The 26,816-nt window shown below is 55.8% G+C and overlaps 2 protein-coding genes and 1 long non-coding RNA gene across 3 annotated transcripts; 2 read left to right on the top strand and 1 right to left on the bottom strand.

Annotated features, from left to right (window-relative positions):
* Positions 1–2,394: 2,394 nt before the first annotated feature.
* Positions 2,395–13,602, top strand: LOC143170769 (calcium/calmodulin-dependent protein kinase type IV-like). The gene is made up of 12 exons (XM_076359319.1): positions 2,395–2,443; positions 2,983–3,110; positions 6,966–7,044; positions 7,349–7,411; positions 9,764–9,846; positions 10,024–10,096; positions 10,740–10,830; positions 10,931–11,005; positions 11,233–11,308; positions 11,464–11,590; positions 11,716–11,868; positions 12,317–13,602. The coding sequence occupies exons 2-12, from the start codon at positions 3,013–3,015 to the stop codon at positions 12,539–12,541; spliced, it is 1,143 nt and encodes a 380-aa protein (XP_076215434.1). The 5' UTR covers positions 2,395–2,443; positions 2,983–3,012; the 3' UTR covers positions 12,542–13,602.
* LOC143170770 (uncharacterized) lies at positions 13,522–15,741 on the bottom strand. Its single transcript, XR_012997096.1, has 2 exons — positions 15,637–15,741; positions 13,522–15,262 (listed from the first exon to the last, which is right to left on the bottom strand). It is a non-coding gene; the product is annotated as an uncharacterized LOC143170770 (long non-coding RNA).
* Positions 15,742–16,037: 296 nt separating this feature from the next.
* Positions 16,038–26,383, top strand: PWWP3A (PWWP domain containing 3A, DNA repair factor). The gene is made up of 15 exons (XM_076359619.1): positions 16,038–16,084; positions 16,715–16,810; positions 16,936–17,031; positions 17,298–17,389; positions 17,745–17,815; positions 18,238–19,266; positions 19,875–19,994; positions 20,429–20,499; positions 20,976–21,052; positions 21,569–21,629; positions 22,140–22,215; positions 22,343–22,393; positions 22,850–23,280; positions 24,206–24,294; positions 24,540–26,383. The coding sequence occupies exons 3-15, from the start codon at positions 16,975–16,977 to the stop codon at positions 24,616–24,618; spliced, it is 2,304 nt and encodes a 767-aa protein (XP_076215734.1). The 5' UTR covers positions 16,038–16,084; positions 16,715–16,810; positions 16,936–16,974; the 3' UTR covers positions 24,619–26,383.
* Positions 26,384–26,816: the final 433 nt, after the last annotated feature.

Raw genomic sequence — 26,816 nt, 5'->3', positions numbered from 1 at the left:
CACCCCGGGAAGGTGTCCCAGCTGGGGACAGGGTGCTGCAAAGGGCCTCCTCCTGAGGCTGACACACTTGTGGGGTGCTGGGGTGTGCAGGGGACCAGGGCTGCCTGGCCGTCGTCGCAGCCCCATCCTGTCTCCCGCTGCGCAGGCTGGATCCAGCCCCACGCTCCATCCAGTGCCCACCCATGGACACCCATCTATGGGCACCGCGGGTGGGATTGCAGCCCCCTCGCCCAGAGGCGTATTACCGTGTTTCTGAAGGGAAAGGGCTGCCTCCGGTCTTCAAATGCAGCCCCCCCAACTCCTTTTGGGGCTGGGGATGAAGAGGGGGATTGTGCTTGTTCTAGATGAAGCGATAAATATTAATTATGCAAACCGGCCTCTTCCAGCCCACCCTTGTCTCCACAACATACTAGGACGGGGAGAAACGGAGGCAGAGTCAATTTATTCACTTAGCAGGTCACTCCCTTTAAGAACATCCCTTTCAAAAGAGAGTTGCAACTAGACTAGATCAAGCAGGGCCGAGTTTGCCTCCCTCAGATATGATAAAATATTCTAATAAATACTTGGGAAGCCCATTACAAGGAACATTTCATGCCAGCGAGACCTTTGCGGCGGGTCCTTTCATGTGGGTCTCCCATCCGAGCCGCAGCTGGGGGGGGGACGTGCAGCATCCCCGGGGCCCTGCCGGCATCGGCACCCGTCCGTCGGTCCCACGTGGAAGGTCGCTGCCCCACAGGACGCTCTCCCTATTTCTAATTTTTAATAGCAAAACATAAAAACCTGCTCCTGGCTCATAGCTGTGTGGAGGAGGGCTTGGAAAGGAGCCCCTCTCGCCCGGGTGGGCCCCACGGTGAGGGCAGCCCCGGTTCCCGGCCACTGCTGACAAGGAGGGGGAATGGAGAGTGTTGCTGAACCCCCCGCACGCCTCCTGCATGTTGGATATCAGAGCTGACACTGCCGGCGTGGTGTGACCCGCGGCCGTGGGCCCGGCCGGGATTCGTTTCCTCCCCTCGTACGTACGGGAGAAACCTCCTGCCGGGGTCCCTTTGCTGCGGGAAACACAAAACCCCACGGGGCTCCCCGGCAGCGTAAACGGCCCCAGCCACGGGGCCAACTGCCCCCCAGCCCTATCCCCATTCCCAACCCGTCCCTGGCCCCATCCCAACCCCATCCCCAGTCCCACCCCAATCCTATCCCCATTCCCAACCCGTCCCTGGCCCCATCCCAACCCCATCCCCAGTCCCACCCCAATCCTATCCCCATTCCCAACCCATCCCTGGCCCCCTCCCAAACCCATCCCAAATCCCCCCCCCCAGTCCTATCTCCACTCCCATCCTGTTCCTGGCCCCAGCCCATCCTATCCCCAATCCCACCCCGTTCCCACCCCACCCCAACCCTACCCCCAATCCCCCCCCTTTCCCTTCCCATCCCCCCCATCCCCTCAAACCAATCCCGCCCCAATCCCAATCCCAGCCCCGCCCTGCCCCCCCCCGCCCCCCCCCGCCGCCCCCCCCGCTCCCATCCGGCGGCCGACGGCGTCACCGTGCGGCCGCGCCCGGCAGCGCCCGCGCCCTCCCCGGGGCAGGGCAGGATCCGGCCCCCGGAACCCAGGGCGGGACGCCGGGCTCTGGGTGCTCCCCGGGGCGGGGCAGGGTCCGGCCCCCGGGGTGGGTGCAGGGCTGCGGGTGCTCCCCGGGGATGCGGGGCAGGATCCGTCCCTCGGCACCCGAGGGGGTGCCGGGCGCTGGGCGCTCCCCGGGGGAGCGGGGCCCAATCCGGCGCGGTACCCCCCCCCCAGCCCGGCCCCGCCGCGGGGCCGGATCCTGGCGCTGGGCTTCGAGTGATGGGGAGCGGCCGCAGCGCGGGGCGGGGGGGGGCCCGGGGCCGCCCTGCATCCCCCGACCGCCGAGCACGGCCCGGAGCCCCGGGGGGGGGGGGTGGGTTGGCGGGGCGCGGTGCAGTGGCGGCGGCGGGCCGTGGGGTGGCACGGCCGAGCCAGCCGGGAAAGCGGCGCCGGGCGGTGATGCTGCCTGGGAGGGTCCCCGTGCACCGCAGCCCCGTCCCCGCATCCCCACCTTCCTCTCTGCCCGCACCCTCGCGTTCCCGCTTCCCTCCGTCCTCCCGTCCCCGCGTCCCTCCATCCCCGCGCCCCAGGGCCGCTCGGCGCCCCGCAAAGCACCGCCGAGGGGCTGAGCCTTGACGCCCCCCCCCTCCCCGGTTGGGGAGCGGCGCGGGGGCCCTGCCCGCCGGTTGGCAGCACGGGCCCGGGGAGGGGGGGGGGGGGGGGGCTGCGGCTGGGCGCAGCGCCGGCACCGGGGCGTGCGGGGGCTGAGCGGCCCCCCGCACCCGGTGCCCACCCTCCGCAAGGCCGCCCCGCGCCGGGGATGAGGCGGCGCCGAGGGGGACGCGGCTCCGCCGCCGTGCAGCCACGCCGCAGCTAACGGTACGTGCCGGCTCCCCAAATCCGACCCGAATATTGTGGGGGGGGGGGGGGGGGTTGCAAAGAGCAAGGGGCTGCGAGGACCTGCGGCGGGAGGCGTCCTCCCCGGGCCGGCGGGCGTGCTCGATGTCGGGGTGGTTTTGGGGGTGACTGCGGGAATCGGGGTGCAAATAGCCCAACGTGCCAGTCCGTGGGGCACAGCCTGGGCTCTGGGCACGGGGTCCGGCCTGCCGGGCTCTGGAAAGCCGAGGCAGCCCCAGAAGGATGGGGATGGGGTGGGAAACGGGGGGAGTGTGGGGGCCTGCTGTGAAAAGCTGGGGAGGGGGGGGACACACACACGACATAGGCGGGGGGGTATTATCTCCAAAAAGGCACCGTACGCGCCTGGTGGGAAGGAGATTTGTGGCTGCGACTTCATCGCGCTCGATAATCCCGAGCACTGCTTTTTGCTGGGCCATCTGGGCGCTCGCACGCGTGGGGGCAGCGAGGCGGGGGGGGGGGGGGGACGGGACGGCGATGCTTGAGTCTCCTCTTCCGAGCAGCTGGCGGGAGCTCGCCGCCCCCGGCCCACCATGCCCTCCTCCAAGACCGGCAGCGAGTACTGGATCGACGGGTCCCACCGCGAGACGGCCCTGGAAGATTTCTACGTCGTGGGCCCCGAGCTGGGACGGTACCGGCTGCCAGGGGGTCGGCAGGGGCTGGCGGGGGGCAGGAGCCCTGCTCGCACGGGAGCGTGTGCCGATCGGGGCAGGGACTGGCCTGGTAGAGAGAGGGATGGAGGGAGGGATGCAGGAAGGGATGGAGGGATGCAGGGGGGGATGGATGAAGGGGGACGGAGGGATGGATAAGGCGGGGGGGGGGATGGCGGGAGGCCCTGCCCTCACATGTGAGCTGGGGCTTGGGATCTGCCGTGACGCTGCAGCAGTGGTTTCGGGAGCGGTCACTGAGGGTTTGCAGGATGGGGCCCGGGTTCCCCGTGCGCGTGGAGCTGTACGTTTCTCACCCCCGTAGTGGAGAGCGGGCTCGTGGTGAGACCCATCTCCCCTCTGAGCAGCCCAAGGCTCTGGGGAGGTGGGCGATGAGCCTGGCACAGCGTGGGGCCGCGGTGCGTCCCTCCCGCAGCAGCCCCCTGCAAAGGACGGGTAGCGCGAGCCCCAGCGAAGGGACGCGGCCCCGGGGGGGATTTATTCCCAGATCTGGATTTGTCCCACTGGGTCAGAAAGCCCCACCGAGGGTACCGGCTGTGTCCCCGTGGCTGTGGGGTGTGCGGACCGGAGCTGCCTCAGCAGACACCGGCTGCTTGGTGGAGGCTCTCGTGATGTATTTATTAGAGGTCCTACTGCAAATCCTCATGGGCAGGGAACATCGGGGCCGGCTTGCCAGGCCCCACGGGTGCTGTGTGCTGTTTCCCGGGGCTGCCAGGAGACGCATGTTTTCAACCTGCCCGAAGGCGGTGCCCGTCTCTGCTTCCCCGGCGGGTTTGCCCTCACCGCTGGCAAACACCGCTCTGGCGCTGCTGTCCTCCGTGGCAGCTCAGCCCTTTCCCAGCCCTCCTGGGGCCCTCAGGATGCGGCGTCGGGGGAACCCAGGGCCGGTGCCAAGCGCCCACAGGCCCAGGAGGCTGCCGGTACCCCAGGGGCCACGACGCATCCCGGAGATGCCCAGGCCCAGCTCCCATGTCCTGTGGAGGAGAGCGGCAGCGCTGGCACTGAGGAGCTCCTGTGCTGGGAGCGCTCCCGAGCAGAGGGCAGGTGACAAGGTGTCCCAGTGCCCCCAGGGCAGGGGGGTGCAAGGGGGTGCTGGGAACCTCTGTGCGGAAAGTCTGACAGATCCATTTGAGGGGGGCTCCGGGCTGTGCCGGCAGAGAGGAGGCAGTGCTGCCCGCCAAGCCCTGGCTCTGAAGCAGATGTTTTTGGTGGTGGTGGTTCAGGCCGGGCCAGCCCCAGCCATCCGCAGGGTTTCCATCGGCAGAGGAGGCTCTGAGCCTGAAAAAACAGCAGCTTTGGTAAAAGCAGGTATTTAAGGCTTCTTAGCGAGGTGTGGCCAGTGTCAGCCCAGGGCTCGGCAGCACGCAGCCCTGCACAGACGGATGTAGGACAGAGGGATAGGCTCTGAGCCCCCAGACCCCCTTTCATCCATCCATCCATCCATCTAATTTCAGCATCCAGGTTTAAATCAAACCGGTCTCGGTCTTGGAGCCGTCCGCTCGTGGCTGCACGCCCGGCGCGTTGGGCACAAGGTGTGATCCGGAGCGGTGGGAGCCCGCTCGCCGCTTTCGTTTAGTGCCTCTCTGCCACGGCACGCCGAAGCCACCCGAGCCGCTGTGCCAGACTGCAAGGTCTGATCCTGCTCTGGCCTTAGAAGCCACAGGGAGCAGGGGATGGGTGGAGGTGCGGGGTGGCCGTCCCACCGGCCGTGCTGCCATGCCAGTGGGGAGGACCCAGCCTGATGTGCCCCACGGGTGACTCGGAGCAGCCTGGGGGCTGCTCTCGGCCATCGCAGCGTGGCCGTGGGCAGCAGCGTCCAGCCGGGGTGCCGGCTCGGCCGCGGGTTCGCACCATCCTCCCCACGGGCCGGCCCCGGCGCTTGGCAGGCTGCACGTGCCCCCACCGCCGGTCCAGGCTCTCTCGGCAAATCCCATCGTTCGACATTTTCCAGTTCATCTGTAAAGCAAATGCAATTATCTCTTGTCGCAGTCAAGGTTGATTGCGGATATTTATTTGAAGCCTTAAGCAGCAGCGAGCAGCAGCTGCTGGGGCTGGCGGGGCGAGGGGCTGGGTGTAGCGAATGCCGGCGCGAATCCAGCCGCTGCCGTAATTGGGAACGCGTGAGGGGCAGTCGGTGCCGCGCCACGGGCACAGCAGGCTGCGCTGCATCCGAGGAGCAACCCCAGCACCTCCTAAATGCTGAGCCGAGGGCTTCTAAACGATCCTGTTAGCAGCAGGAATCAGGCTGCAAATTGTCCGTGCAGAAAAATCTTGCCGGACGGCGGGAGGGCGAGAGGCGCCGGGTCCGGGCTGGGATTCAGCCATGGCGAGGGGGTGGAAGGAGGAGAAGTGGGGGCTGCCGGGTCCTGCCCCCGCGCCCAGGCCGGCTGAGAAATCAGGATTAATAACCAGGTGTCCGCCACGCGCGGAAAGCCAGCGGCGGGGCAGGGTGCTGCTGGTTTACTGCAAACCACCCGGCGCATTTGGGAACCGTGCCTGCCGTGAGCTGAGCCCCGGCTGCGGGAGGGCTGCTGGAGCCAGGGAGGATGCTCGTGGCTTTTTCTCCCGTTGGAACCACGTTATCGTTGCGGTCGCAGCAGCGGTGATGCCATTTTGGGTTCAAATTGAAGCCTTCTGCCCATTTTCCTGAGCTGGAGAAGAGGAGGGTGACGGCCACCTCTCCCCTCCAAGCCTGAGCAATTTGTTTCCAAATTGCTTTTTATTTGCGAAATAAAATTTCATAGAAAATGTTGAGCAAAAGGAAGAAAATGTTTTGAAAACGGCCAAGGTCTAGAATTGCCGGGTTTTGCTTGCCCCGCAGCATCCCCAGGCTCCGTGGTACCCGGCTCTGCCGTTGCCATGGGAACGTGATTCCCAAGTTCAGCCGGATGAGTTGCAAAATCCGCTCTCGTTTTTAGAGTAAATCTCTTCTCTTTCACGAGAGCACCCCGGGGAGCGCCGGCGGTGCCGGGGTATTCGGTGTGTGGTGCTGCAGCAAAAGGTCACTTGCAGCCACGCTGTGGGTTGGTCTTGGTCTCAGGGGAGATTTTGGTGCGAAAAATGGCCCCTGGGCGCAGGGGGCTGGCCTTTCGGGGTCGGTGCTCGCCTGGGCCGAGGGCACGGGCAGGCGGGGATGCCGTGCGCCTCGAGGCAGAGCCTGAACTCGGTCCCCGAAGACGGCGAAGCCAAAGAGCAATAAAACGTGGTCGATTTACTTGGGGGCAAGAATTAATCTGCTCTGAGGAGCCAGGCAGTGAAGATGAAATTGCGAACGAGCCCCGTAATGGCCTGAAGCAATGGGTTGATTTCACTGTCCAGTGGTTAGAAAACATTATTAACTAGATCTAAAAATCACTGGCAGCTGAGGGGCACTGCTGGGGGTTTAACGGGAACGATCCCTCTTGTAACTTGGAGCGGTTTAACTTGGCGGGGAGGTTTTGTGGCGGTGCGAGATTGCCCCGTCTGCCGTGGCCTCCCCAGCACCGCGGGGACGTGGCCGGGGTGGGGACCCTCGCAGCGTCCCTGCGGTCCCCGCTGAGGTTGTCCTTGTGGCCGCGAGTGGGGAGAGGGAGGCTCCGTCCTGTCGTGAAAGCTGCTTAAGGATTTAAACCCCCTGTAGGACTCGGTTTTAATTAAAATGGCTTTACCCGGGAAAGCTGGACGTGATGCGGGGAGCGGGATGCACAGGGGGAAGATGCACGCTGAGCTCCCAGGGTCTGGTGCTGGCAAAGGTCATGGTGGGGGGCATGGGGTGAGAGGGACCCCCCCTCCATCCCGGCCGCATCCAGGCCACCTCACCCACCTCCGCCCTCCCGCAGGGGAGCCACCTCGGTGGTGTACAGCTGCAAGGAGAAGGGCACGGGCACCCCGTACGCCGCCAAGATACTGAAGAAGACGGTGAGTGTCAGTGGGCGGGGGGCTGCAGGGCGTGGGGGGGTCTCTGCTCCGCTCCCAAAGCACCTTGGCACCGGTGGGGCACTGGGACGGGGCAGGGGGCTGTCGGCTGGGCGTCGGCTCCCGCGGTCGGGGGGTCCTGGAGGGAGAAAAGTGCTGGGGTTTGGGCTGGGGGTGCAGCAGGCTGGGGGGGGGGGGGTACTGGGTGCATGAGAGGGGTCTCTGCATGGGGGGGGGGGGGGGCGGGGGGCGGACCCAGACCCGGCAGCAGAGGTAACGCCACCTCCATGCGGGCTCTGCTTTCCAGATTGACAAAAAGATCGTGAGGACGGAGATCGGGGTCCTGCTGCGGCTCTCGCACCCCAATATCGTGAGTACCACCCCACGGGAAACCCTGCCTGCACCCCATGTCCCCTCCCTGCCTTGCAGACGGGCTCACGGGTGCCCGGTCCTCGCTGTGGCACGGTGACTCCCCGCTTGCTGCCACATGAAACTCCTGGTCCTTGCAGCGCCTTTGAGCTTCCCAGCTCCGGTGTCGAGGGCCAGGCCCCCCCGTCCTCCCCCCTGTCCCCTGGCCTGAGATTTCCATTTGGTAAGCAATTTCCATCGAGGAGATCAAATGAATACCACAGAAAATTGCCCACCTGTAATGAATCCTGCAAGGGGAGATAAAAGGGGAGGATGGGGCCGCGGGTGCTGGGCGCTGCGTCCCGGCATGGCCGGCCGCCGTTTCTCTTGCTCAGCGCTCGGGGGATAACGGCAGCTCAGCTGGAACGATTTGCAACGCCCAGGAGCGGATCTAATCACCGCCGGTGTCAGCAGAGCCAGGGCCGCCGTGTCGGCCCCTCTGCAATGGCAGGGGCCTCGGGGGCTCCGCGCCCCGCCCCATCCCTCCGCCCGCCAAAAAGGCTTATTCCCGGCTGCTTAGTTCCACCGGCAAATTGCAAAAGCATCTCGGAGACAACCCGAGTTAAAGAAATAACACAAAAAGCCACCTGGCAGCTGCTGCTGCTGCGGCACTGGGGGCTGGCTCTGCGGGGGTGCGACAGACCCCACTCCAGTTGGTTTCGTGGCCGGGACATCGCCGGGACGTCGCCGGGACATCGCCTCGCCACTGGCTCCTGCCCAAGCTGCCATTTTTTTACAGTACGGCTCAAAACCCCGGGCACGGCTGCTTCCAGCCCAGCCCACGCCAACTGCCCTTGGAGCAAGAGGGCTTTGCTCTCTGGAGGAGCCCCAGCGGGGGTGTCCCGCCCGCCCGCTGTCGTCCCAAACCTTGATGCAAGAGGTGAAGTCAAAGGAAGTGCAAAAATGAGGATGATGGGGGCAAACGGGCTGGAGCCGGGGCGTCCCTAAGCCCCTGGGCCAGCTCGGCAGGGGCCTGCCTTGGGCATTGGGGTGTTTCGGCATTTTGGTTCAATCAGGCGCTTCAGCCTTTTCCACGGAGACGCTTCCCCCGTCCCAGGACATTTGGGCAGACGGAGGGACAACAGCCGGGATGGGGATCACCCGCTCGGAGCAGCCCGGGAGGATGCTCGGCTGATACCGGCCACGGATGGGGAGAGGCTCCTCTCTGATGTGTTATCAGAAACGCAACAGAAAATTCAATTTCTGCCCTCCCTGCTCCTTTACTTTCCAGGCAGCGGCACCACAGAGACGTGGAGGAGGAACCAGCCGGGCAGTTTTAATATTTAAATCGCTGAGTTTTCTGTAGGGTTCCGCTCACTCCCAAGTTCAAGTGATTTTCGAAGAAGAGATGCTCCGTTTCATTATTTACGCTGGTGCCGTCTACGCGCTCGCTATCGTTCAGCACCAACCTCAACAGCGGATGATAATAGGATTGTAAACTTTTGAAGTTAATAGGAAAATTATAGTGCTTCTGTGTATTATTATAATGCAATAAGCTGCCACATAGTGTCTCTCACCCTGCAGGGTATCACGGCTTGTCACCCAGCCTAGGAAGGTAATGATTAAAGCCCCATGAAATTCGCAGTGCCACAAAAGTCTTAAGAAGCATGAAATTCTCTGTTTTCCATTAAAAAAATTTTAAAATTGCATTTTGACGTAGTTTTAAGAGATACCTGTTAATTCCAGATTTGCTGCAGTGGCACAGAGGTCTCGTGCAGACAAGCTCACCTCGCGTGGGAGCTGAAAAACAAAAATCAGGAGAAAAGCAGTTTCTTTAGTGCCTCTTCTGCTGCAAAGTGGTCCAAGGGACATTTCCAAAAGCGCCCACGGGGTCCCAGGGCCCCGGTCCCAGAGGTGGCTTTGGCCCCTCGGGGCTCCGTCCGTCTCTCCTGCATCCCTGCAAGTGCAGGTGTGCAGGATCCGTCCCGGCTGGGACGAGGGCAGGGCTTTGCCGGGGGTCGCTCCCACGCCGCGGGGCTGGACGGAGGGCCCGAGGTGCCAGCGCGGCCGACGAAGCTGCGAAATTAAAAAGCTTTCGGTGAGCTCCTCTTCCAGCTAATGAGCTTGGAGACACGAAGAGGATAAAGGCGCCGCGTGCCCGTCTCTTCCCATTCCCAGCATCACCTTTAATGCACGATTAAGTGAGCAGGGCTGTTCCAAACAGTTAAAAAAAAAATTCCTGTTCATACAAAGGCAAGGAAGGAAATGTGCCGGCTGCCCCGATAAACCCCTGGCAGCCCGGCGGTCGCGTGCTCTTCCTGGCACAGCCAGGCTCCGCATCCGCATCCCGCATCCCTCCTGTCGCCCCTTTCAGATCAAGCTGAAGGAGATCTTCGAGACGCCCTCCGAGATCGCGCTCGTGCTGGAGCTGGTGACGGGAGGAGAGCTCTTCGACAGGTACACCCGACCCCGCGATCCCCATCCCGGCTCCTACCGAGGAGGGACAAATCTCACCTCGGTGGTGGTGGGAGGATGAGGATGGAGGGGGCTGATGCACGCCATGGTTGGGGGATGGAAGGTGAGGGGGGTCCATGTGGGGCAGGGCGATGCCACGCTGACCCCGTGTGCCCGCAGGATCGTGGAGCGGGGTTTCTACAGCGAGCGGGATGCGGCCCACGTCGTCAAGCAGATCCTGGAAGCCGTTTCGGTAACGTGCCCGCGGCGTGTGTGTCGTGTCCCCCCCCCCCAGCCCCTGGGGATGGCCTGGCGAGGAGGTCCCTGCGTGGTTCAGGGGTGTCGCTGCGGGGGCTGCACCCTCCCAGATACCCCTGGGGAGAGGCATCGAGAGCTGCGCCATCCCAAATATCCCTGGGGAGAGGCATCGAGAGCTGCGCCATCCCAAATATCCCTGGGGAGAGGCATCGAGAGCTGCGCCATCCCAAATATCCCTGGGGAGAGGCGTTTGCCCACTCGCCCTTGGCCCTCCGAAGGCATTGCTGGCGGAGGCGCCTCTTCTGATCCGCGTTTGGGGGGGATGAAGGAGAGGAGGGAGGAAGGTCAGCGTTGCTCTGCATCACAGGTCGGCTGGAGATGGGGTTTCTGTGGCAACGGGAGGGTTTAAAAATGGAAACTCATAACGGGAAGTGTCCTCACCGTGCCCCCGCGGCCGTGCCGGCAGCTCCGGCACCACAGGTGTTAGGGGTTTCCAAAGGAATAGTTGGACGAGTTGGTCCCGTGTTTGTGCCGGGTCCCGGATCGCTGCCGCCTCCTCCCAAATTCTGTCCGAGGCAGACGGGGCTTCCCTGTCCCTTCCCTTCCTTCCCGCATCCCTGCCCTCTCTCTCTCTCTAGTATTTGCACGAAAACGGAGTCGTCCACCGCGACCTGAAGCCGGAGAACCTGCTCTACGCAGACCTGTCCCCCGACGCTCCCCTTAAAATCGGTGGGTCTGCCGGGGGCCCCGGGGGGGGTTTCGTGGCACGAGGGGGGTTAATGGTGCCTCTCCCTGACGGCAGCGCCACTTCCCTCTGTGTCCCTCCAAGGTGACTTCGGGCTCTCCAAGATCGTGGATGAACAGGACACCATGAAAACCGTCTGCGGGACGCCGGGGTACTGCGGTGAGCGGGAGGGAAGAGCTGGGGGGGGCAGGAGGGAGACCCGGGCAGGCTGCTCCCTGCCTGAGGCCGCGCACAGCTCAGTGCAGGGATGGCAGACGGCTGCGCTGGGCTCGGGAGGCGCTGCTGGTACCCAGGAGGTGTTTCCTCCACCGTGAGGTTCCCACCGTGGCCGCGCTGCCAGGAGTCCCCCCACACCCGTGCGTTTGAACCCCAAACTCTGCTTCCAGCCCCCGAAATCCTTCACGGGTGCCCGTACGGCCCTGAAGTGGATATGTGGTCCGTGGGCGTCATCACCTACATCCTGTGAGTAACGCTGCCGGGGCCCCGCGGGCGGCGAAACCGCGGCGGTGAGACGGTTTGCTCCACCTCGGCCCACCGCGAGCAGCTGGCAAACACCGGCACGGCTGCGCCGTGGGGCCCGGGCGGCGGCATGTAGCTCCTCTCTCCCGTGCTCGCAGGCTCTGTGGCTTCGAGCCTTTTTTCGACCCGCGCGGGGACCAGTACATGTACAGCCGCATCCTCACCTGCGACTACGAGTTCGTGTCCCCGTGGTGGGACGAGGTTTCCCTCAACGCCAAGGACTTGGTGAGCTAGCCAGCGCCGGGGCTCAGGGCTGCCGAGTATGAAGCCTTCAGATCAATGCTTGTACGTAACAAAACTAGGTGCATTTAACAAATGAAGCCCTTTCGTGTGTCCGAAATTGGCTACAGGTCAGAAAATTGATCGTTCTGGACCCCCAGAAGAGACTGACCGTCTACCAGGCTCTGGAGCATCCCTGGGTCACCGGGAAAGCCGCTAAATTTGCTCACATGGACAGCACGCAGAAGAAACTGCAGGAATTTAACGCCAGGCGGAAACTGAAGGTAAGGTGAAAAAGCCCCGTTAACCCCCGGGGGTGGCTCGTGTTCACGTCCCCTCGTGCAAATGGCTGGGGCCACCGAGAGCCGCCGTTGCTGGGTTTTAAGGATCCCCTGCCCCGAGCAGATAAATGTTCAGCGACACGTGGCAGCTCAGGGGGCTGGCTCGGGGAGGGGAGTGAAGGACGATGGAGCCGCTCCTTGCGCAGCTGCGTCCCCGGGGAGCGGCAGCTGGGCTGCCCGGGGAGCGGCAGCTGGGCTGCCCGTGGAGGCAGCTGCTGCCGGGAGAAGCCTTGCCCGCGGCGAAGGGCTGCGCTTCCCAGCTCAGCGCGGCTGAAGGAGCAGGCACGATCTTCCCTTCCGCACGCTCCGGGGGCTCGAGCGCCTCGCGAACGGCATCGAAGGGGAGAAACACACGCTAATAACTGCTCGCGCCGCTGTGCCTTTGCAACAGGCTGCCATGAAAGCCGTGGTGGCTTCCAGCCGCTTGGGTAACCACGGGCACCACGACTGCTCCCGCAGCGGGCGCAGCCAGGGGGGTCCCCGGGGCGCCTGCCTGCCCCAGGGGACGGGGACCGCCGGCCCCGAAGCCACCGCCACCGAGGACCTCGACACTTTCCGGAGCGACTGCCCCGCCGTGTCCAAGGTTCCTGTGAACGGCGCCGGCTGCAAGAGCTAAGGCGCTCGGCGCCGCTGCCGGCTCGCCACGGCTTCGACAAGCAATATCCCACTGACCCTTGGACGCTGGCACGGGGAGAGGTGGGGGAAGCCGGGGGGGGGACACAGGAGCGCCCCGAGCGTAGGTGTGCGTCGGGAGCCCGTGGTCTGTCGTGTGGAGCATCCTTATTTAGCGTCCTGTTGCCAGTGCAGTTGTACCTGGTCACTGTGAGTGTGTGTCTGTACGGACCCGACTAAGGAAAGAAGGCTGGCGACTCCGTCTTCCGACAAATTAACAGTTTTGGCCACCTGTGGCTTGAAAAGATCCCAAGTGGCTTAAAAACGAGGAGCAAACAGCAGAAAAAGGATTTCTTTCACCTTCCCTACGAAGGCAGTAAGCTGTCTCTACGACAGAGTTTTGTCGGTTCCTGTAAATAGTCCCGAAGGGTTTATTCGCTTAGGGGAGAGGGGGCGTCTGGATTATCGCTGACCATCGACGTGACATCTACAGTCGCTGTTACAAGACCCAGCTGTAGGCTTGCTGCTCTATTAGACAAGGCTTGTAGGAGCCTTTGAACCCAGCTGTTTGATCCTATCCGGAGAAAAAGTGTTTGCCAGTGGTTCCTTTATTATCTCTAGACGGTAGACGACCTCTGCTTGATCTGTGCTTTCGTTCCACCCCGGTTTCACTTCTTCCCACGTTCAGCCTTGCTGTGGATAGGCGCTGGCGGTAGGATTGTCGCCAGCCGGGAGTGCTGGCCCGTCCGGCCTCTGCGTTGGCATCCCAGGTCACGACTGACACGACGAGTTCTAACGAAGAACAACGCGACTCTTTCCACGGCGCGTCGTGAGACTTTGTGACACGCAACGGTGCTGTTGTTTCCTGAGTGAGGACAATGAGTTTACACCTATTTTGTTTGGGTTTTTTTAAGGTGAATGAAATCAGTTGACGAAACTTCTTGAAAAGGAATTTTTTAGGCAGTTATTTACCAAGCCGCAGGATAAGCATTTGCAGATTTTAATACAGAACAAGTGATCAGACAGGAAAAGCCATATTACGCGGGGGGGGGGGGGGGATTACAGAAAGCCGGGCGGCTGCTCCGCAGCCCCAGCCGGTGGGATCCAGCGCGAGGTTTGCCAACCCGAGGCGATGACCGTGACCTGCACCCCTCGCGGTTTGGGCCGTACGCATGTAACAATGCGTTCGGGCAAAAAAAAAAATCTCAACTGGAGAAGGACGGAATTTGTACATGAAGTTAGTTGTTCCAGGATGGGGACGTACAACCCGGTAGCTGATAAAGGAGGGGCTGCACAGAAAAATTGTAGTTTTGCTGAAGCTGAAAGCCGCCATTACGGACACCCGGCTCGGCGCAGAGGGCGGGTCAGCGCCGTAATCGGAGCGGCAGGAAGGCCAATGCAACACGGCGACTTTCATATTTATTTACAGCACAAGCAGAAATCATAAAACTACGTGTAAGGGCTGATCCATACCGTATGAAGCTCATTTATGTTTAGGGCGCTTGTAAAGCCGAATACAGAGGAGAGATCGGATGTTCAAGAGGGTTTTTTAGTTGGAAAAATATTAGGTCTTGACCAGAAATGAGCTTTTTTTTTTTTTTTTTAAACTAACGGTCATACCTTCAACGGGGAGGCAGATGCACAGCAAGACACCACTCCGGAGAAAGCGGGCGCCGGTAACACGGGAGAGTGTTTAGGCGAGGGAAACGTTATTTCTTTCGCTTTGCGTTTTGCAGGCGGGGCAGTTCTTGTCTCTCCTCTTTTTAATACAGAGGGCTGAAGCTTGCAGCGTGCTGAACTCCGGTCTTTACCCTCTGCTTAGGGTGACACCCTCTGTCCCTCAAACTCCGTGACGTGTCCCCATTCGCTCCAGTGGGGCCGGAACTCCGACTGTAACCCTGTTGTTTACTAACCCGGGTCTTAAAAGACTATTTTACATCCTTTGACACGGAATACTTATTTAAACGCCTTGCAGGACCGGGCCAGAGGGCTCAGCACACCCAGAGCCCGTGAAAGAGAGATCGATGCTGGGAAATGCCGAGTAGCGTTGCCCCGCCCGCAGACCACTCCTGGTCCTGCAGAATAATGGGAAATAAGGGTATCCATTAGATAACAGCGATTAACAAAGTGTCTTCAGCGATGGAAGGCACCCGAGGGAAAACTGTAAGCAAAAAAAGGAGTTCGCCCCTTATGTTATGTCAACAAAGTATTATTCCACGAGTATCAGTACTTAAAAGGTAGAAAAAAATGTACTCCTGGGAGCACAGCTAATAGGAGACGCCATTTTGGTCCGTATACCGTTTTCAGAATGTGTTTTAATAACTTATTACTTCAGTATAGTGGTGACATTTCTGATATTGCAGGTATTTATAAAGAAGTATTAGACAGCTAATAAAGTGTCAAACATCATCACGTGGGCTCTGTTTTTACTGTTCGTCTCAGAACACAAGGGCTAAGAACTGGCAGAGCCGAACAGCAGCTCGCTGAAGGCCGTTTTTGTTCTGACTTTTTAACCCATTTTCATACGACAGTTTATTTTCAGGCTCTGGACAACTAAACACTCTATCCGCCCGTCCATCTCCCCAGGGTTACGGCGATTTGCCCAAGCGCTACCGGACCGGCAGCCGTCTTCCCCTCCTCTTGCCTTCGTGTAAACGCGAACCAGCCCTTCCGAGCAGGCCCCCCGCGTTACACGCCGACAGCCGCGCCTGCGAAGTCATTTAACCTAAAAAACACAACAAAGACAACAAAGACAACTCCCTTCTGATGTCCAATGGGAAAAAGCACCATTGACGGGAGCGCTGGGATGGGGGGGGGGGGGGGGGCGGCTGCGGGGCCTCTGCCCCCAGGGCCGTGCCCGGTGCGTGAAGCGCACGGAGGGCACCGAGGGGGAGGCAGGGGGGTGCGCCGCGGCGGCGTGCCGGCAGGCGGGCGGCCCCCGGCCGGAGCGGCGGTAAGGAGAACGGCGTCCGGCCTCGGCGAGGAGGCCCAGGGCGGGTCGGGGCCTGCCGGGGCCTCTCGGGCCTGCCGGGGCCTCTCCGGGCGGGAGGCCCGCGGCGGGGGGGGGAGGGGGGGGGGGGGGGCGCTCAGCTGCCGCACCCTGATGTCACGGTGCAGCCCTCCCACGTGACGTCACCACCACGGCCCCGTTGCCATGGCGCCCGCGGCCGGTGTCGCCGCGGACACGCTGGGGGGAAGCGCCGACGCCCCGCGCCCTGACGTCACCGCCTCGGAGGGCGGGGGAAGTGACGTCGGCGGCAAGGACGCGCCGCAGCGGGGGCGGGGCGTGCCCCCAACGCTCCAATGGAAAGAGCAACAGAGGGGCGGAGCAACCGGAGGAGCGGGCGCTCCGATTGGCTGCAGCGCGTGTGTTTTGGCGCCGGGAGGGAGGCGTCCCGCGCGCGAGCGGGGGCCCGCTGATTGGCTGTGGCGTTGCCGGGGGGGGGGGGGGGGAGGAGGGCGGCGCATGCGCAGACCTGGGCGGGGCGGGCGGCCTGGTACGGAGGGAGGCGGCGCGGCGGCCCTGTCCGCCTGGCGTTCGCGCACGGTAACACCCCCCCCCCCCCCGCCCCGGGGCCCTGAGGGGAGCGCGGCCCTCACCTCACCTCACCTCACCTCACGGCGGGGCCCGGCGGGGCGGCCCCCCCCCCCCCCCCCCCCCCGGCGCTGGGCGGCGGGAAGCCAGGGGTGGAAACCGTGGCAGGGCGGGGGGGAGGGAGCCGGCTGAGGTGGAGCTGTCGGAGCCTCGTCGTTCCCCCTCAACCGCGGGGGGCAGCGGCAGGCTTTGTGTCCCCGCCCCGAGCCCGCGGGGCTCGGCGCGTCGGTGCGGCAGTAACGCCTGCTTCTCGCTGTCCCTCGGCGGCAGGGGCGCGTCCCAGCCCGCCTCGGCGGCGTCCCTCTCCGGCTCTGTAAGCACGGGAGGACCGTCTTGCCCTTAACGGGTCTTTCTCAAAGCCTTTCGGGGCTTGAGGAGACGCCTGAGAACCCCGTCGCTGGCTCGCTCGGGTTACGGTCGTAAACTACGTATAAAAACTGTAGCGGCGTGGGGGGGGCTCGTCGGGTCCCGGCCTGCCCGGTCGGCGTGTGGCAGGAGGGAGCGGCGGGACGTGCAGGCCGGCGGCAGCGTTTCCTTATCTACGTGTGACAGTGTTTTTTCCACCCCTACGCGCTCCGTAAGGCCTCCTTGCTGTGGAAGGATGCTGTAGAAAGACGCGCTATTAGAACTTAACTTTGGAGAACGCATGCAAAATAATATAGTCCAGCGATCTCAAAGGTAAAACGATACGTAACTGTAATAATACGTGCTCTATTTAAATCCTATATTTCTTCCAAAAAAAAAAAAAGGCAGACAAAAATGGACCAAGTGTTGGGTAACTCTTTAATTCCCTTTTTCTTCAGAGCACGCTGGAATTTTCCTTTCCTACGTGAAACACAGTCATGACGGATCAAGAGTATGTTCTCTGCATGTGGAAGAAGCGTTTATGGCCAGCAAAGGTAAAGCAGATGTACAAATGGGGAAAGGTGTGTGGCTATAACTTAGAAATGGATGAAACGGAGCAGTAAGTAAGAGCTCCAAGTAAGCACGTGTCTACTTTAAAAAAGGGCTGATCTGTAGGGGTCCCAATACTGCAACCAGGTGCCGCGGAATATCGGTCCGTTCTGTGCTGTTCATACTGAAAATGTTTTGACGTCAGATCTGTCCTGTAGTCTAACAGACCTGGTCAGGGGTTTTAAACACGTGTTTTTTCTCTTGAATGTAGGTTTTGTGCAAAACTGGAGTGGCTGGGGAAACGTCTGTTACTAACGCGAAGGAGACTTCTTTTACAGTTGAAATACTTGGCTTGAAAGAACAGTTAAGTATCCTTGTTACTGTCGTATGTTTGCACTCTTAGACATTAAAAAAAGAAGTAATCCCTTTATCTGAAGAGATCTGTGAAACGAGATCATTGATTTACAGAAGAATTAGATGGCTAACCCAAAACCCGTTGCCTTTTCAGAGCCGGCCATATACATCCATAAACAGCGTACTGTTAGCTCAGGCATTCTTCATGTGAGGTGGTTTTTTTTTTTTCCTTACCTTCTGCTAACAAGTACAGGGTTTTTTGGGAAAAAAAGTACTGCAAGTTTATTGCCAGATGAAAGCAGTGTCATGCTGTTAGTAACGCTTAGCGCTGTGACGTTTTTGGTCAGCTTTGTTGTATTTTCAGGATCCGTGTGAACTGTGCAGATGCTGTACCGCTGAAGGAAGAACATATAGAAAACATCGCCTCTAACTTAGGTGAGGAGGTGTCAAAACATTGCTGCCTTGTATATATTCTGAATGTAAAATATACACAAAACCTCAGCCTGGGGGACAGTAGTTACACGTTTCGCTTATGTATTTATTGAGGGGGTGGGTTTGCATTTCTCTTCCCCTCTTTCCATTCCATCCATAAAGCTTGAAAAGAGACTGAACGTTACCACAGCTGCTTTTGCTCTTCCCTCGTGTAGTGTGCTGGAAGGCATGGTGAAGACACTTGTGTGTGCTTCCAGCAAAATAAGGCGTTGGAAGCTTGCACCGTGTGTGTCCCTCTATACTTTGCCTGAAGAGTCACGGGTGATTTAAGTGTTAAGTTGCATCTTAAGCAAAAGTTATACTATAAGTTAAAATTTCTTATATACAAAGAAAGCTCATTGCGTTTATTGCATATTCTTCATCAGATCAAAGGAATAATTCGAGTGAGGCTGTGGAAGAACTGAAATATCGCCGTTCTCTTAAAATTGCCCTGGATATTTTGAATCAAAATGGCTCAGCCGGACAAGTACCACCTTCAGAAGGAGGACGAAACGCTCGGTTATCCCAGGAGAGCAATGCAGGGTCTCTCTCATCTACCCCCTTACGTAGATGTCGGTCGCTCTTTCACTCTAAAGAACAGTTGGAGCCTGAGACTTCCAAGAAGAAAAGAGAACAAAAGAATAGCCCCAGCCTGAAGACTGATACAAAAAAACAAAACCAGAAAGGTTCCTTCATTTTGGAGGAGAGCGCTAAAGCACATGAAAGCGGAACAAACCCTTCCAGGTGTGGTACTGGGGACTTGTATAATACATCAAACTCGGATAGTCAAAATTGCAAAGTACCAGAGTCAAAATCCCTACCAAGACAGAAAAAAATCAAGCCCAGAGTGTTGACAAAGTCCAAACCAGGGAGTAAAGTCTCCCTTAAGCCCAAGGAGGAAGAACATAAGCAAGGAAGAAAAAGGCCAGGAGGTGCGGGATCACCTGTCTCGTGTGGGAATGATTTCCCCAAGGATCAAGCACGGCCCCTTGCTGAGGAAGGGTCTCCTCTGTCTGACCCCTGCAAGTCTGACGCAGCGGTACCTGTCAGAAGGGCAAACACCAGAAGTCAACCTAGAAGGACGTTACTGGATTCCTCTTGTAACAGTGCCTCGGATGACTTGGAAAAACGCATCAGTAGTGAGAGCGAAAGTCTAGCAAAGCAATTAGCTGGAAGAAAAAAGCCAGTGAGTTTAAAACGGATTAATGGAGAACAAGAGACCGGTGCAACCGTGTCCTCGTACAGAAAAAGGAAATGCAGGAATCGCCCTGAATCTTCATCTGGGCCTTCTAACCATGGGACGCTTTCTGATAGCTTCCCCTCTCAGCTTAAAGAGGAGGAAAATAAGAATACTTCGCACGTGGATATGAATAAAGTAAAGCAGTTTCAGCTGCCTGACTTTGAGGAAGATGAAGGTGGGCATGTCGCTTGGGGAAGGGAAAACTTCATCCCGTTTGATTGCCGAGCACTGTTGCTCATCTTGGAATGTTGCAGTGCTTTTGTGAAGGAGGTTCTTAAATTTCTGATTTTAATTTTGTTTGAAGTTTTGGAGAAGCAGAAAATGCAGTCGCTTTAATGCTGGCTAAAGACTAGTGGTCGCATTTAGGTTGTCTGGAGTTGTTTAGGGTTTTGCCTTGAAAAACGGTACTTGGCAGCAGTTCTTACCCTTCGCTAGGTGACTTGCTGACTTCACGCGTAGTGGGTGTTTTCTGTACTGCTATCTAGTTAGTGTGCAGGTCAGCGTTCAGATGAAGTGACGTTACGTAAAGGAACAGGCTGGTACAAAGTCCTGAAACCAGCCTGTTCTTGTTCCTTTCCCTTCTTCACCTTCTGTTCAGATTATTAGGCCTCTACCTAGGCAGAGAATCGAAAGCGTGTGTGGTGCGACAGACCCTTGTGTTACGGTGACTCACGCTGCTGGGGGGGTCACTTACACAGTCGTGTGTTTCACCTGGTCTGAAGCTGATGCTTTTTTAACCACTGTTCCGCGCTTACGAACACCGGTGCTTGCTGCTGTTGGCAGGACTGGAACCGTCTGACCTGTCTTCAAAGATCGTTTCCTCAGAGAGTCTCTCTCGCCTCTCAGCTCTGGTAGATGACGAGGAGGAGGATGAAGAGCTTCCTAGTATTTTATCGCATCAAGGTGAGACATCAGTGTACCTATTACGAGACTTCTTCACCCAAGATTGGTGTGCTCTTTTAGGGATTGTGTGCTTCTAGTTTGCTGACGAGCTGTGGTAATGAGACCACGACGCCCTTCTAGAAAGTGAATCCAGCTTTGTTCAAGCTTGGAATAAAATCCATTTCTTGGATCCCCCAGAAAGGCTTTCTGAAACAGAATGAAATGCAAATCACTGCGAAACTGGGCAAGGGCTGAGGATTGAAATGTCCGAGTTCCTGTATTCAGAACTACCTGTGCTGCATTTTGGGGGGCGTGGGGGGGATGCCCTGTCACCTTAGGTGAAACCTGTAAAAGCATTGAAGTGAAACCCTGAAAGGAGGCTGATAAGAGAGGGCGAGCTAACTGTCTTGTCTCGTTTTTTTTTAAAGAAAAATTACTTTATTTTTTCATCATAGAACCACAATCAATCGAAGAAGGGATTTTGGTCTGGTGCAAATTGCGAAGGTATCCTTATTGGCCAGCAGTGGTAAGAACAGCTCGCTGCCTTCTTAGAGTGATATTGCAAGGGGTCTGATAAGGAGCAGCTTACCGAGTTCTTGAGTGTCCTTTGCCCTTCTTGACTTGTGTAGAGCTGGACATGTTAAAGATCTTCCAGTAGAAGCGTTCCAAAGATAACAGAAGTAAATTTACCTATGACAAAAGCCCATAAAAAAAAATAGCGGTTGATTCACGTACGTTTGTATTGGAGCAGAGGATTGCTGCTGAGCCTTTACATCTTGTATCGTGAATTAGGGTTGTGCCCAACTAACAAAAGAAAGGATGGGTCCTTGTGCACTAACAAACGCTCCGTTGGGGTAACTTGCTATTCTTGCCACTTGAAACTTAATTTTCCATATTTGTGTAACTTCCTTTAAGTATGGGGTGTGCTGTGTAATACGGATGGAAAATGTTCCTGCTTTGTAAGGGTGTTGGGAAGCTAACGAGACTTTATCCTTTCAACAGGTAAAAAACGTGAAGCGGAAACACAGAAAGGCGTGTGTGCTGTTAATAGAAGGGAATACAAATGACAAGAAAAAAGGGTAAATGTTGTGGACTCTGAGCACGTTCTGAACTTTCGGTTTCTTTCAGGCAGCGTCCTGTACTCTTTTCCTGGTACAGGGCGATTACGCTGTCAGTTAAAACTAAGGTTGATCTCAGAGGGAGGGACCAAGGAAAGTGAGGATTTGCGGGTGTGGGCTGTGTTGTGCTGCCAGCTGAGGCAGGCTGGCATTCATGCGAACAGCTGATGCTTATGTGAGGAATAAAGTAAAAAAAAAAAAAAGGGGGCTGGGGACCCCACTAATGTGTTTTACATGTCGTGCCCAAACTTTCTGGAAACACAGGCCTGCCTTTAGTTTTGTTTTAAAACCAGGTACTTCTCACTTGTTAAAAGACTCCATAGTTTTAGCTTATTATGAAAACCAAAACTAGTAAAACCTGCGTTCCTGAATCCCTTATGAAACCTAATTTTCAGGGATGTGTAGAATTGCGGTAAATAAATAGAGGTGCAACTCAGCTGCCTCTCTTCCCTAACTGTGTTTCTTTGTTTCATCAAGTTTCTCGGTATCTCTTAAGAATCTGAAGCACTTTGATTGTGAAGAAAAGCAGGACCTCATAGTAAGTACTGCCAGTAACACGTAACTGCACGTGTATAGGCGTGTTGGGAAGAATGCAGCTGTATAGACAATGTATAGCTGACCCTGCGGGAGGAGCGTGGTGCAGCTGGACTGGTCTGGGTTTGTTCACCGTTCTCTGTTCTCTCTCGCTCTGTTCAACAAAGTAAACAAACGTAATTCGCGCTCCGCACAATGGAGAATAATATGGGCATGGGATCCCCCGGCAGCTTTTTCCATCTCAGTGAGGCTGCTGCTGAGATCACGTGTATGTGGGGGGCAGGCAGCTGCTTAGGACGCTTACTGCGTTTTCACTTCGCTACGTACAACAAAGCCACTCTCGCGCTGCATGACAAAGCGGTGGCAGGAGTTGAATTTCGGGAGAATGCAGAAAACTGCAAGTAAACTTTGATCCGTTGCCGTTAGCTGTTTCCGTTACCTGGTTGGTGTCCTAGACCTGAAAAGCTTCAATAGGCTGCTCTCTTTAGGACTGAAAACGGCTCTCGTTTTGTAGGCACGAGCCAAAGAAGATTATCGCCAAGAAATTGAGTGGTGTATTCGATTGATTTCTGACTATCGAATTAGAGTAGGTAAGCAGATGAGTCGGATGATGTCATCTGTTCTGATGTACATCAGAAAAAAGATAACACCAAAACTGGCAGCTTTGTGGCGTAGGCTTAATTGAACTGATAAATAACCCTGCTTTGGGCTTTTTAGGTTGTCATTCTTTTACGGGATCCTTCTTGGAATATTTTGCTGCTGACATCAGTAAGTGAATGCGTTATCTTTCGTATTCTTCTCTTGGTAGGTAAGTTTAGCTCTAACGTTTGGAGGTGTGTGTTGAGTTAGGCATCAGACCCATGAGGGGGTACCATTAAAACGACTACCCGCCGTTACTGCGCTCTGAGGGTTTTCAGTCCCACAACAAAAGCTAAATAAATATTGATTGTTAAAGACAATCGGGTAACTGGTTACTTCAGGCTGTAGAGAGTTCGTTTCAGAGCTCCTGTCAGAGTTTCAACTCCCTAATTTTTCTTTTTTAAGGCAAAATTAAGATTGTGGTGGTGGTGGTGGTGGGTTTTTACCCTCTTTGGTAGGGGAGGAAGGAAAACTTCTCTCTTATCAAGAAAGTCCCTTATTTTATATTTGTATGCGTAAGTATGTATGCGAGAGCGCCCCTTGTTTTGTATATTTAAGTACGAATGGTTGTGGCTTTTCTTTCAGGCTACCCAGTTAGAAAGGAAGGTTATCAAGGTTTGGTCCAAATGGCCTTTCCGAACGCGGCAGAGGAAGATGTTGAAGAGTCTTCATCAGAAACTTCGCCTCAGAAGCCCTGCAAGAAACTTCTTCCTGACAGAACAAGAGCCGCTAGAGATAAAGCGAATAAAAAGATAGTGGAGTTTATAGTGAAGACTAAGGGGGCCGAAGAGCATCTTCTGGCTATTTTGAAAAGCAGAAAACAATCCCGGTGGCTGAAGGAATTCCTGAATTCAAGTCAGTACGTGACCTGCGTCGAAACGTATTTGGAGGACGAAGAACAACTAGACCTCGTAGTGAACTACTTGAAGGAAGTGTATCGTGCAATAGACACTAAAAATCTGCATCAAATAGATGGAGATGGAATAAAATTTATCTCGGATGTCCTTTTGCCTGAAGTAAGTAAACATGAAAGGCTGAGAAAAGTAAACGTTAGAGTAAATGACGCTAGTGTTACGTGATCCGAGTTTACTGGCTTGCGGAGCATCCCCCGGGAGCTGGGTGGCGTTTGAGCCGGGCGGACAGAGTCAAGCCTGCTTACCTACCTGCCAGCTTGGGTCACGGTCCCTTCAGCTCAAAGGGCACAGAACTGTGCTTAGTTTCTATGTATATCTTGAGCAAAGAATATTAAAATCGGGGCAGGAGGCTCTTGAGCCACGTTTTTGTGGGCTGGTGATCGGAGAACAAGCAGGTTTACGTTACATGTTGGAGAACATAAATAAAGCCCCAGTATTAATCGCTACACGCGGATGTTGGCACTGGCGGGGTTATGGGTGAGCTGTGGAGCGATGTAACTCTAAACGCCGATTTTTAAGCCGCTGGCACAGAACGGAGAAGCTTTAGGTAGTGTGATGTTTTTAAAGGCAGAACGATTGCTTGCTGGTGTATTTTGATTACTTCTGAAACTCGTCAAAGCTTTGGGTTTGTTTGTTTTTTTTAATTTGGCAAGTCATCTCTGGGTTTTCTTGGGTTCTTTGTGTGTGTTGGGGGCTGGGTTGTTTGTTTTTACAGTTCTACTTTTAGATGCTTACAGTTCGTCCTAGGAACTTTCCTGGGAGAACATTAGTAACTTCTGCAGAAACAAAACTGCTATGAAGAATACCTGAACCTGGTTATAAAAATACTCTCCTGGGAATGCTAAAGGTCAAGTCTGTATTATTTCTTTAAGAACTTGAGGTACGCAACAGGCAGCTTCCTCCAAGTTTCCTAAGTGATGGAGGAACCTTATTCCAAAAACGTGCTCATCTGCTGAGAGAGTTTCAAATCGCTGGTTGTAATTTAGTTTCTGTTTCACGAGTATAAATGAACGAAATACTTTTATAGGCCATCATTTATGCGATTTCTGCTGTGGATGACATAGATTACAAGAAGGCAGAAGAGAAATACATAAAAGGACCATCTGTGAGCAAAAGGTATCTCTCTATTTTTAGTTTTCTCTGAATTTTTCTTACTGGTTTACTGTTTATACGGAAAAATGTGAGTGTAAGGGCAGGGGAGTTCAGCATCCTCCCTTCTGTAAGGCCGAGCTTCCTCGTTGTCTGAGTAACAAAGTGATTGAACATGGGAAACGTTCTTGCTGAGTTACTGTAACACATCGCGAACCCTTCAATGTGTTAAGATTGTTTTCACTCCAGAACTTCAATGTATTTCTTTTCAGGGAGAGAGAAATATTCGATGAAAAAATTCTAGAAAGAAAAAAGTGGAAGAGCAAACTAGCATCTGCAGACAGCGTCTGAGCAGCGGTACAAACTTTCCCAAGTTATCCAGGCACTGCGTGTATATAACAAAGTGGTTATTTGTATAAAACGTGTAATTCTTGCTTTTTAAAACCCGTGTGCATATCTCCAAAAGATGTAGCCGTTATAACGCTGTACTACCGTTAGGCACAGTTGTATCTTCAGTCCTTGCTCTCGATTCCGCGTACTGGAGCTGCACGCTGCTTCCCTTGGTCTTGCCGTGTTCAGCTGCCTGTGAAAGACGATGCAAACGGTGCAGGGGCGCTGCGGGTGCGCGGCCGCCCCAGTCCTCGCCCGTTCCGTGCACTTAACACGCGACCTGCGAAAACTGCGAGTGTTTTGCATTGCTCCTTGATGTGACACTAAGTGTTGTATGAATGATTTTGGCCAAGCACCTGACAAAGGAAGGGCTGTTGTCCTCAGACAAACAGGTGCTGGTGAATTACGTAGCCACGCATTGCCTGACGACTCTGCTGCTACTGAACGTACGCAGGTTTCCCGTCTGAAGGCGCTCCCAGCGGGTTGACTCTTCTTGCTTTATATGTCTCAAAGCGTGGGAAATAAAATTGGTACCTCGTGATGCAATCTAAATAACAAAGGCTTTGTTTTTCTTGATAGGACAACTGTAAAATTCAGTGGAAAAGGAATCCAGTGTTTGCTTAAAAACCAAAAAACATTCACTTTTCTGTTTAAAAGTGAAAGCGTTTTGAATGCTGTTTTAATGTGTTTTGAGGCCATGATTTTAGGAACACTTTTAATTGTCTCTATCTGATTTAAATATCAACTCTAATCGTGCGTAGTTTGCTGAAGGCGTAGCGTATTGCAAATTGCCTTTGACAGACTTGCAGTGTTACTGGTATCTGTTTAACGATAAAAGCCCAATGATTCCTATTTTTCTGTATTGTAATGAAAACGGGATCTACTTGCTTGTCCAATAGAAACCAAGATGATTTGAAATTAAGGAAGAAGTTTACATGTAAATTGGGATACAGATGTGTATTCTGGCTATAGTAATTATCTGAATATATTTTAATTACGCTTTTAATTGCTCTGTACTCTATAATGAGTTTCAATATGCATTTGGAATCCTTATTCACGTTGCCGAAGGGACATTCACAAGTACCTAAATCATAGGAATACAATAGGTACTTGACTGGACTGTTCTCACAAGTTTTGATGGAAAAACAAAGAAGGGACGATGCGTTTTCTGTGACCGTGTGAAAATTTAACGGCAAGTTGATAGAGTTGACTCTGGAGGCGCGAGTGGCACTCACAAACGGAGGAGTCTTCGGTCAGGTGCGGTTGTTTCAGAATGCAGAAGCTTCCAGCCCACAAAGCCGGGCGCTGTTTGCGGTCGTTCAGAGATCAGCGTGTCCTCGGGTTCCCCTCTTCAAAACGTAATCGTGTGTACGCTTCTCAATTAAAATTCCTAAAGTACTGTTAAGATCCTTCTTCAAACCAGCAGCAGAACTCCCAAATCACCTTGCCTTTGTCTCGGTCCCTACCTTTCATACCTTTCGGCCAAAGCTGTCTCAGTTCGATTCAACGTGGACAAGTTCTCTTTAAAAATCAAACTGCCGCCTTCTGCCTAAGGTCGACCGAGAGCGTACGTTGTGTTGAAGCACTCTAAAACCTGTACCTCTTTAAAAACCAGGCATTAACGGTTCCTTACAGTACTATTCATGCCTCCAGGCCACATTCGGTCTTGCGATGTGCAGAATTATGTGGTCTTCAATCAATTAAAGTTGGATGAAGTGAATCGTCACAGGCTTGTCGTTACTTTTGTTTGAATACGCTCGTTTATTCCAAACGCCGATTCTAAGCTGTGGTCTTTGGTGCGCGCAGGCAGACGCTTCCACCTGAATTTTATATCGGGTGAAGCTTATTTTTGTGTATCGGATAAAGCCGTAGCATCACGTCTCAGTCGCCCAGTTTCACGTTATTAAACGTAGGGGCGAGTACAAGAAAGCAAACTTACTGTTTTCTGTTCCTGTGCTTTATTTAAAACACTTACCCGCGTACATCATCCCTGCCAGGAGCGAGCTTGTCCGATTTTAGTCGAAGCGCCTTCCTTCACCCGAGCTGCCTCCTCCAGCGCGCGGTGTTACGTCGGTACCTGCCTGCGCTGCTGCTTTGCGTTTGTTTCTAGGACGTTAAAACGGCTCGGAGCGCGGTTTGGGGGGGGTGTGACGCATTCA

The sequence above is a fragment of the Aptenodytes patagonicus genome, chromosome 25 (assembly GCF_965638725.1).
Source record: "Aptenodytes patagonicus chromosome 25, bAptPat1.pri.cur, whole genome shotgun sequence".
NCBI classification, from domain to species: Eukaryota; Metazoa; Chordata; class Aves; order Sphenisciformes; family Spheniscidae; genus Aptenodytes; species Aptenodytes patagonicus.
Note: the sequence above shows the minus strand (reverse complement) of the source record. Positions and strands in the feature narration are given on the sequence as shown.

Excerpts from the sequence above, each read along its gene's own strand:
- PWWP3A (XM_076359619.1), top strand. The coding sequence starts at position 16,975 with ATGACGGATCAAGAGTATGTTCTCTGCATGTGGAAGAAGCGTTTATGG. Across the intron at positions 21,053-21,568 it reads ACAAATGACAAGAAAAAAGG|TTTCTCGGTATCTCTTAAGA; the intron begins GTAAATGTTGTG and ends TGTTTCATCAAG. Across the intron at positions 24,295-24,539 it reads GGACCATCTGTGAGCAAAAG|GGAGAGAGAAATATTCGATG; the intron begins GTATCTCTCTAT and ends ATTTCTTTTCAG.
- LOC143170769 (XM_076359319.1), top strand. The coding sequence starts at position 3,013 with ATGCCCTCCTCCAAGACCGGCAGCGAGTACTGGATCGACGGGTCCCAC. Across the intron at positions 7,045-7,348 it reads CCAAGATACTGAAGAAGACG|ATTGACAAAAAGATCGTGAG; the intron begins GTGAGTGTCAGT and ends TCTGCTTTCCAG. Across the intron at positions 10,097-10,739 it reads AGATCCTGGAAGCCGTTTCG|TATTTGCACGAAAACGGAGT; the intron begins GTAACGTGCCCG and ends CTCTCTCTCTAG.